Source organism: Botrytis porri, assembly GCF_014898465.1.
Source record: "Botrytis porri strain MUCL 3234 chromosome Unknown BPOR_006, whole genome shotgun sequence".
Lineage (NCBI taxonomy): Eukaryota > Fungi > Ascomycota > Leotiomycetes > Helotiales > Sclerotiniaceae > Botrytis > Botrytis porri.
Window position 1 is genome coordinate 1,540,301 of NW_024066080.1, and position 11,201 is coordinate 1,551,501.

Below are 11,201 nucleotides of genomic sequence, written 5' to 3' on the forward strand. Positions count from 1 at the left end.
AGTTTCATTATTATAGTTACAAGAATTGTAATAGTTACAACCTTATTAAATTCCTACTTGAAGTCTAGTCTAAACCACCTCGAGAGATCCCTAGACACTTCCACATGACCCTAAAGGCAGCTCCCGTAACACCCTGCTCTCACAGTTCTTCTACGACAAAGTGTTATAAAATTATTATTTCAAAACTATATTATTTAACAACAATTAAATCAATTAATTAAAACTATTAAGAATTTAATAATCTAAAACCTATTATATTATTTTGATAAATTCTTATATTATAATCTATTTTTTCATATTTACTATAATATTAATTAAAAAATACTTCTTTATTAAAACTCTCCCTTTTTAAACATTTATTATATTAAATCTAAATATTAATATTTATTAAAATAGTATATTAAAAGTCTTTTATTTAATAATTACTTTTTTTTAATATAATTAAGTTTTTTTATATATTAATATTTACTTAATATTTCATTTACTATTCAAAATGTATAATTCTTTATATTTAAAAGTATGTTTTTATAAGCTAATCTTTCTATATTCTTAATTAAAACTAATATAATTTCGAATATAAATATAGAGGAACTTATTTAATAATAAGTTATTTAAAATTTAATTAATATTGATTAAAAAAGAGCTTTAATTAGATTATAAGGGTTTAAAAGATTTATTAATTTAAATCGAAAAAGGAAGGGGTAGATATACGAATTCGAATATCTAATTTCGAGAGTATAGCTTTAAAATTAAATAAAATTAAATCTATTCCTCGAAATTCTGATTTTATATTCTAAAAAATAATTGATTTCTTATATATAGTTTTAAAAGCTATAAAGAATTTAACCTTCGAAATATAATTAATATATACCTTAATAAATCTATTAATTTGATTATTATATGAACATTTTAGATTACTAAAACAGCTAATATTAAGTGATTGAATTAAATAACTTAAATATAATAATAAATATAAACATATAATATTATTCTTTTTATAATATATTTAAAAAAACTATTAATTTATAATTTTCATGTTTATTCAATATCAATATTCTATATTTACTTTTTCTTCAATTTTTAATATATTTATTAAAATATTTCAACTATTTTAAATCTATTTTATTATTTGTCCACCTATTAAATATAGATTTAATAGCTCAATTCACAAAAAGATTGATTTTGATATATTAATTAGAGAGATAAACCTATCCTTGAATTATTAGAAATAAAGGAATAATTTCACCCTTTTCATTTCCATATATTATTGCTATAGCTCATTCTCAATTATCTAGTTGTATTACTTTACTTTTACTATTTTATTTAATATTAGTTACTATTATTATTATACATATAATTTTAATCATAAAGCTTATTTTATCGAAATTATAAAAATCTTTATTCAAAATGTTGTATTTCGTTTGTATATCTATAACTAATTGAAACCATTTTTCAAAAAACTTAGAATTCTTATAGAAAGTTTTTTAAAAGTTATAAACATAACTAAAACACATTTTTAATTCAATTCGATACTTTACAAATCAATATGCCTAAAACTTTCCAATATATTTCATACCTTTCGATTTAAGAATATAATTTACTATATCTTTTATATTCTTAAATTTAAATAGAAAACCTTTCGAATCCATATCAAAAATATATTAAATAATTACTTTTTCTTTTAATTCTATAATCTTATAATAATTCACTCGAGTTTTTATATACAAAAGTAAATTATCCATTTTATAACTAATTATTATATAAGATATATTATATAGTTAAGTAATTTATTAAATACTTAGTTTTTTATTTTTTAAAGAGCTTTAATAACTAAAAGTAAATATGCTTCTTTATTTATAGATTTTATAATAAATGGTTAATAAAATATATATTGAATATAAAGAGTATAAATTGAAATAAAAGTGGCCCACTTAGTGATATAGCTCATTTGGTGTTAAACTACGTTAATAAAAGTAATATTACATGAATTCTGACATTTTGATTGGCCAGGAAGACCCCTGTTAAGCGACGGCGCCTGTAACTATAATTAGGCTGCGCAACGGGTACCCGCGGGGCGGATAATGGCCTCGGTGGGTAACCCACGAATTATCCATTGTAAAGTGAATAATTCAAAAATCTGAATAAGTAATCTGTAAAATAGGTACAAATTACCTACAAATATTCATTTACCTATATATTATATAACTATTCATAATCTTTTATAATATTAATATAATTTTATAATTAATATAAAAATTAGTATAAATTTAAACTTGAATTACTTTTGGGCTGAAAAATAATCTAAAAATAGCTTTATATTTTTTTTTAAAAAAAAAACAAAGAATTTATATATTTATAGATTATTTATAAATAATTTGTAAACTATCTACAAATAAACTATATATTTATAAATAATCTATAAATAATTCATCTACTTACGAATAAATGAATTATTTATAGATAATCTGTAGATTATTTATATAAAACAGGTAATTTTAAAGTTTTAATAGATAATCCGTAAAGTGAGTAGAATCTCTGATGAATAACCTATGGAGCGGATTATCTGTAGATAATCCACGAGTATTATAACGAACTCAATAAACATTTAAAGATTAACCTTAAAATTAAAAGCTATAGAATTAAAAAGAATATACTATAGAGCTATATATGCAATTGATTCGAAGCTTAGTACTGTATTAGTTCAATTGAATATAATCATGTATATACTGTAACATTACCCTCCTCTTTTAAACAGTTTACCTTAAACTCATTTTAAACAAACAACTTAAATATAAAATATAATCAATAAAACTTTTTATTATTATTGTTATCATCATTTTCTTTATTTATTTTTTATAAAATACCTTAAAAGGCTAAATATATTATTATCAAATAAAAAATGTTAGTAGAAGTTTGTACCTCTTCTAAGTAATCTTTAAAATATTAGTTATTGATTATTTTATTTAAATCCTTATCATTATTATTGTTATAAAAATTAATAAAAATAAATATAATAATTGGGATAAATTCTTTTAATCTTAAATACCTTAATATAAATTAAATAAATAAACTTATACCTAATAAAAAGTATTTTTACATCAAATATATTTGTTTTCCTTACATAATTGAATTTTTTTAGTAGAAAAGAACTCAGATATTCTAATATAAAATGAAATCAGAATATAATCAGCTTTATTCAAAAAAGTATTAAAGACATTAAGAACATTAAATTTTTTAATACCTATTAGATTGTAATTTCAAAAATAAGATGGATTCTATAATAAATATAGAACTCTAAGTTCACTAAAATAAAATAATACAGAAAATCTATTTATGTCGGAACACGTGACCAACAACGTGACATTACATGTCATGCTTTACCCCACATATATAGATATAGCAATTCCTTTTTTATACGAAAAGAATAGACAGAAATAAACAACCCTTTTAACCATATAGATTATGTATACACACCTTACCAAGTCTGCCCAACAATTTATTATATATACAGCTAGTTATTATATAATCTAAACAAAGTCGAAATACAAATAAGATAATAAAAGCTATTAAGAAAAACGATTTCTAAAAGTAATATTAAATTCATTATAAAAGATTGAAATCTTATTTAAATTGAATTAATTCTAGTCTTTTGCTTTGTAAAAAATCCTTTCAAATTTCATAATATAGATATATAAAGAATTTATTTCTTACTTAAAATTAAATAATTTATTTTTCACTTCCTACACTTTATTTGAATTGTTATAAATATATATAAATTGATTTAAGATTGTTATATAATCTAAAAGAATATTTTAATTGAAAGAAAAAAGCTGAAATAATATTATAATTTATATATAAGATTCAAAATTGAAATAAATATAATAAAATTGAATAATAAAGTTGTTAGTTATAGTACCATCTATTTATAGTTTTATTTAAATTGAAGATAATTATATATCAAATTTTTAAAAACTACTACTAAACCTTTCGAAAAAAAAAAAAAGAGTTTCAATTAAAAAAACATTTGAATAGTAAAAACATATTTAAGAATTAAAAAATATAAAAACGAGATTTCATTTTACTAACAAATCATTTCATCATAAAGTTTTATAATTATAAAGTTTATTAAATTGTAATTTATAACTAAGAAATTAAGGATAAGAAAAAAGATAATATTTTCAAATAATATTAAAAAGATTTATATATAAGTGAGAAAATAAAAGCAATATATTTAGATAGGAGTAAATAGAGTATATATAAAAGCTTTATTTATGAGTATATATTAATATTATTCTATTTCTTATTTAAAAAAGTTTTTAATAATATAACAAATTTAATAAATGTTTAAAAATCAATCTTAAAATTAAAAGTTATAGAATTAAAAAAAATGTACTATAAAGCTATATATATAATTAACTCGAAGCTTAATACCGTACTAACCCGATTAGATGCGATCATGTGTATACCGTGACAGGTATAGATAATTTATACGCAGCCTAACTTAACTATAATAGAACTTTATTATATTAAAACGAAAATTTTAACCGATCAAATCTAATATAAAAAGAATTCTAATATAAATAATAATAATCTAAACATTCTAATTAATATTTATATTCGATTTTCATATTAAACTCTAATATTTATTATATAATAGCTATTAATTAAGCTTATTTATGTAAAAAAAAAAGCTTATTCAGTTAAATTTATTATTAAAACTTATAATGTAGTTTATCAGTGGGTCGGTTATATTAATAAATCGATCATTTTTATTTCGAATTATTATTCTATATTCAATATGTATTTTCTTTTTAATTAATTATAAAAATTTATTTTAAAGAAGTATATATAATCTTAATTATTCAAACTATTGAATTAAACAAAAAATTATTAATTCGAAAAGTAGTTCAATTTTATTGTATACTTTGAATTATATTGAAAAATAGAATTCGAGGTAAATTTAATATAATTGAAAATCGATTAAAAAGTTATAATTTGATTGAATTAGAAGAGGAGGTATTTATTTAATATATTCTTGATATGAATTTAAAAGGTTTTTTATTTAAATTTAAGAATATAGAAGATATAGCGAATTATATTTTTGAATTGAAAAATATAAAATATATTGGAAAGTTTTAAATATATCGATTTGTAAAATATTAAATCAAATTAAAGATATGTTTTAATTATGTTTATAATTTCAAAGAGTTTTTTTATAAGGATTTCAAACTTATTAAAAAATGATTTTAATTAATTACAAATATATAAATAAAATATAGCATTTTAAATAGAGATTTTTATAATTTTGATAAAACAGGCTTTATAATGAGAATTATATATATAGTAATGATTATTATTAATGCTGAGAAATATAGTAAAAGTAAATTTATATAATTAGGTAATCGAGAATGAACTACAATAATAATATATGGAAATAAAAAGAGCGAAATTATTCTCCTATTTCTAATGATTTAGAGATAAATCCATCTTTTTAATTAATATACTAAAACTAATCTTCCTATAAAATAGATTATTAAACCTATATCTAATAAGTAAACAAATAATGAAACAGATTTAAAATAATTGAAGTACTTTAATAAGTATATTAAGAATTGAAAAAAGAATAAATATTAAATATTAATACTAAATAAATATAAAAGTTATAAATTAATAGTTTTTTAAATATACTATAAAGAAAATGATATTATATATTTATATTTATTATTATATTTAAATTATTTAATTCAATCACTTAATATTAATTATTTTAATAATCTAAAATATTTATATAATAATCAAATTAATAGATTTATTAAGGTATATATTAATTATATTTCGAAGGTTAAATTCTTTATAGCTTTTAAAACTATATATAAGAAATCAATTATTTTTTAGAATATAAAATCAGAATTTCGAGGAATAGATTTAATTTTATTTAATTTTAAAGCTATACTCTCGAAATTAGATATTCGAATTCGTATATCTACCCCTTCCTTTTTCGATTTAAATTAATAAATCTTTTAAACCCTTATAATCTAATTAAAGCTCTTTTTTAATCAATATTAATTAAATTTTAAATAACTTATTATTAAATAAGTTCCTCTATATTTATATTCGAAATTATATTAGTTTTAATTAAGAATATAGAAAGATTAGCTTATAAAAACATACTTTTAAATATAAAGAATTATACATTTTGAACAGTAAATAAAGCATTAAGCAAATATCAACATACAAAAAAAACCTAATTACATTAAAAAGGAGTACTTATTGAATAAATTTTTTTTAATATATTATCTCAGTAAAAGATTGATATTCAGATTCAATACAATAAATATCAAAAAAAGGGAAATTCTAATAAAAAAGCATTTTCTAATTAATATTATAGTAAATATAAAAAGATAAATTATAATATAAGAATTTGTTAAAATAATATAATAGATCCTAAATTATTAGATTCTTAATAATTTAAATTAATTGATTTAATAATTATTGAATAATTTGTATTTGAAGGTGTAAATTGAGATAAAAGTAACTCACTTGGTGATATAGCCCACTTGGTGTTAAACTATGTTATAATGAATGTTGATAAAATCTTTTAATTGTCACGGGGTCGGTGATGGGCTTGACGACTTTAGGGACCGAAGAGCCAGTTGGAGACACCCGAAGTATTTCGTTAACAGCAGAGTATAGAAGTAGGCAGGCTTTGACCAAATCGCTTTTTATTGAGTTCCCCATAGCATCTCGACTTGCGTTTTCGAGAGGCTTAATTTTTCCATGACGGGTGCGATCTCGTGTCGAATCCTAGCAAGAAGGACTGGCCGAGCTAATATATGGGCCATTGTCCAAAATGTGGTCATTTGTACGTTGCTATTCACACTGCATGAAATCAAAGTAGCTTCCTCCTGTGTGTTAGCGTATCATGCCAACTTACCCCCACAGTATAATCATCAAAATTCTAGCGCAGTCGTCAAAGCAGAGTCCCGCGTTGCGCTCCTCGTCCTCGAGCTCGTTCACGAACAGTGCTCCTCCGGCTCTTCTTTCCCGTGGAGCATCAAGATATTGAGCCAGTGCCTTGATTGGTTTATCACGAGGTTTAGTAGCTAAATTGGCCACGAACTTGGGGATTTGGTACGTTATCATCCAGGCATTTATGTCCCAGTCGTCGAAAAGTTGTGTTATCCGGGGTTCGAGCTCAAGAAAGTAGTCGCTAAAGAATGCGCGTGTTTGAGATGTAATGAGAATATCTCTGCACCAGCAATGAAGAGAGACGACTTTCTGGTTCGCATTTGAAGCAATGTCATTACTTTCAGAGAATCCATCTCAACGCGTGCTTTCACAATGTATTTGAGTACCATCCCAGACAGTTGGTGAACTAAGGCAGGTTGTAAAAATTGTTTGTGTAGAAGTGCATTACCGGTATGCACTAGAACCTGATCCTTTGGATTGGGCCAGAGCGAGACAAAACCTTCTTTTGGGGTCCGCCATAGCAGCTCGTTGCATTTCCTCGAAACATCAACACCCACGCCTCTACTTACAGTGTCGATGAAGGGATCGAAGGAAAATGAAACGTTGTCATTGAGAATCGTGGAGATATCGGTTGGTGCTGTGATAACTACAAAGCTCTTGCCCCCAACGTAGAGCATAAATGGAGTAGTGAACTTGTCGAAGTACTTCCTTGAGAATAATCAGAACGAAAACTTCAAGGCCTGGGATAAATCAGGTGCTCACTTCCTAGCAGCGTACAAAGATGTAGAACTTTTTTTATATAAAAAAATGGCAGCGTGTGGCCTGAGAGACACAACCTATGAGTCAATGGCCTTTGCTGAGTTTGAAGTGAAATGAACGGGCATACCAAAATCTATATAACATAGAGTATTAGCCATATGGAAATCTAGACATCATGAGTAATGGATGAAGCACTAACATGGAATCCAGTATGGAAAATACAATTGTTTGCTGCTGTTGAGCGATGAGAGGATATTGAAACTCCATATTCTTCATAGGCTGCGCACAAATTATCTGTACTTATAAATTATCTACAAATAATCTATTTCATAGATTATTTATTAAAGGTTTTATTTACTCTACGGATTATTTATTGAGACTTTAAAATTACCTGCTTTGTATAAATAATTTATAGATTATCTACAAATAATTCATTTATTTATAAATAGGTGAATTATTTGCGAATATATGAATTATTTATAAATAATTTATAGATTATTTGTAAATAATCTATAGATATATAGATTCTCTGCTTTTTTCGCTTAAAATATAAAGCTATTTTTAGATTATTTTCCAGTTCAAAAGTGATTCAAGCTTAGATTTATATTAATTTTTATATTAATTATAAAATTATATTAATATTATAAAAGATTATAAATAATTATATAATATATAAGTAAATAAATATTTATAAGTAATTTGTATTTGTTTTATAGGTTATTTGTTTAGATTCTGAATTATTTGTTTTACAGACGAATTATTCGCGGATTATCTATCAAGGTTATTATCTGCCCCGCAGGTACCTGTTGTACAGCCTAATTCTCCATGCGAGTAAACTCAATAGCGGTAAGATAATGTAAGAAATCCACTCCAGCTGTCTCCCAGAGCCCTCTCATACCAAATTATGGCCGCACTATCAAGTATATCGGATAGCATGACTTGCTTTTCAAGATATTGTGATATGAAGAACTTTCTAGAGCACAATGAGTATGATGCTTATCTGCCTTGATCACAGTAATATATGATGATTGAAAAGTGACCTCTCTCACTATAGACGTAACAGACCAAATGGAACTAATTCATTCTTTGAAGTGATCTTCTTAGACTTTGCCTTGTTCTGGCCTCGAGCTCGACAAGGTACATACAAGGTTCAATCCCATCACTCGAGCGGCAAGACCTTTCTTTTTACATGCAAAGAAACCAAGGGTATTGAAGTCACCCCGTTCAAATAATCGATTGTCTTTGCTGTTCAAAAACGGTTCTTACTGCATTATTGGCGATATTCAACTATCAACTTGCACGGAGACTATGCGGCGTAGCGAGCCCAGGCACCTTTTTCTCACTTCTATAGTGGGGAGAGGCACAGCAAAGGTCAAGAATACTGGCCAACCAACAATCGGTAAGATAGAAAGTACAGCAGCTACCTGGTAGATTTTCCAGATTATCAGAAATAAATATATGCCCAATCCTCACTAGCAACCTACCATTGTGAGGTCCTAGCTCCCTTTGCCACTTACTTCGTTGATGAAATTCATATTCAAATTCTCCATAAGAGGACCTCTGCATTCAATTAGCCTGCTTCCCACTCACGAGAGAAAACCGCAGTAAATCCGATTTTCGGTGCCGGAATCATTCTAAACACACATCTCGCAAATCAGAGGACATTATTTTAAAAATTATTAGCGGATTCGGTCTGGTGTATTTGAGATGGAGCATCATTGCGATAGAAATCAATTATCGCCGTGCCTCAACCATGGGAATTCCTCCCATCCGGCTGTTTGTGGACCCAATGAACTTCATTTGGCTAATCTTGGAGCCATCTCTCTGGCGTCACCTTGACCGGTTGCCCATAGATTTCAGTGAATTTCTTACTGTTCACGTCGAGGCTGACATTTTCACGACAAAGCAACATCCCATTTGAAATACGCTCCAGTCTATGCACTTGTCACCCCTTGCGATGTCTATATCTATTGTGCGGATCCTGATGACGTACATGAGATATTTACTCGGCGTGGAGACTTTCTCCGTTCAACTAAGATGTATAGTAAGTTATCAGCAGCTTTCACAATCAAAAAAACTAAGTCAATTTAGCACTGCTTGAGGTTTACAGGCCATGTATATCTACAGCAAGTTGGTCCGAGTGGCCACGGTACAGGAAAGTTTTGGCGACACCCTTCAACGAGAATATCATGAAGTTTGTTTGGCAGAAGTCAGTCAAGCAAACGAGAGACATGTTGAAGATGTGGACTCAAAGTTCAACACCTCGAGAGACATCCACTGCTAAATATACACGAACTCTTTCTTTGAATATCCTTGCTGCAACTGGGTTTTGAAAATCATACAAGTTTCACGGCTTTGGCTAAGCCAGACACGATGAAGCTGGCAGTTATCGCGATGCGTTGCAAACTGTCTTGGACAATGCGATACTGATCATAATCATTCCTTTTCGATATTTACTACTGCCTTTTACGCCAAAATCCTGGAGACGAGTAGGTCGAGCGGCCGCGGATTTCAAGAAATATATGGAGAATATGTTGGACGAGGAGTCCTCCTCGCTTAAAGAAGGAAAGGCAGGCAATGGAACTTTGATGAAATCTTTTGTGAGAGCTTTAGGGGCTCATCAGAAAGAGGAAACCGCTTCGTCTCGACAGACAGCACAATCACTTCCAAAGGTCTCACAGTCGATGAAACATTTGGAAATATCTTTGTGATCAACTTCGCTGGGCACGATACTACTGCAAATATATTAGCTTTCAGCATGGTTCTGCTTGCAGCCCATTCCGAAATCCAAGATTGGGTTGCGGAAGAGCTGCGAGATGTTACCCAAGATTCTGTCGATGAAGGTCGGGAATACGAAAAGGTGTTCGAGAAGCTCAATAGATGTAGAGCTGTCTTGGTATGTAATTTTCTTCTCTTCCAATTATCTTATTCAATTTAACCCGATCATTCTGAATCTTGATATAGCTTGAGACCCTAGACAGTTTCCCCCCATCATGGCACTCCCGAAAGGGAGCAACGATAATCCACAGGTACTCAGGGTAGAGGATAGAACAATAGTTATACCACCTCGTACAGGAGTAATGCCTAGTATACTTGGACTGGAAATGCATCCAAAGTACTGGGATGATCCTTTGATTTGGAACTCATCGCGTTGGATTGAATCTTCGTCAGACTTATCTTCTCAGACTATTCTATTGGGTACAGAAAAAATCATAACCCCTGCTGGCAGTACATTTTTCCCTCGGTCTGATGGCCCACAAAACTGTCCTGGACAGAAGTTCTCTCAGGTCGAGTTTGCTACCGTTCTAACAGTCTTGTTGCGGGATCACAAGGTGAGTGTTGTTCAAAACGATAACGAAAGTCCTTGGAAGGCACAAGAGAGAGCCTTGGCGGTAACACAGAACTGCAACCTGGAGTTACTTTTAAGGATGCGCGATGCCGATCAAGTACGTTTGATCTGGAAGAAAGCATAG

General features: G+C 27.5%; 2 protein-coding genes across 2 annotated transcripts; one reads left to right on the forward strand and one right to left on the reverse strand.

The window, feature by feature from the left end:
• Positions 1-6,722: 6,722 nt before the first annotated feature.
• EAF01_004973 (uncharacterized protein) lies at positions 6,723-7,143 on the reverse strand (the record flags this gene model as incomplete). Its single annotated transcript, XM_038913227.1, has 2 exons — positions 6,723-6,879; positions 6,935-7,143. 2 exons carry the CDS (start codon positions 7,141-7,143, stop codon positions 6,723-6,725), a joined length of 366 nt encoding a protein of 121 aa, XP_038771313.1.
• Positions 7,144-9,917: 2,774 nt separating this feature from the next.
• Positions 9,918-11,201, forward strand: EAF01_004974 (uncharacterized protein; the record flags this gene model as incomplete). The annotated part of the gene is made up of 3 exons (XM_038913228.1): positions 9,918-10,054; positions 10,342-10,624; positions 10,710-11,201. The coding sequence occupies 3 exons, from the start codon at positions 9,918-9,920 to the stop codon at positions 11,199-11,201; spliced, it is 912 nt and encodes a 303-aa protein (XP_038771314.1).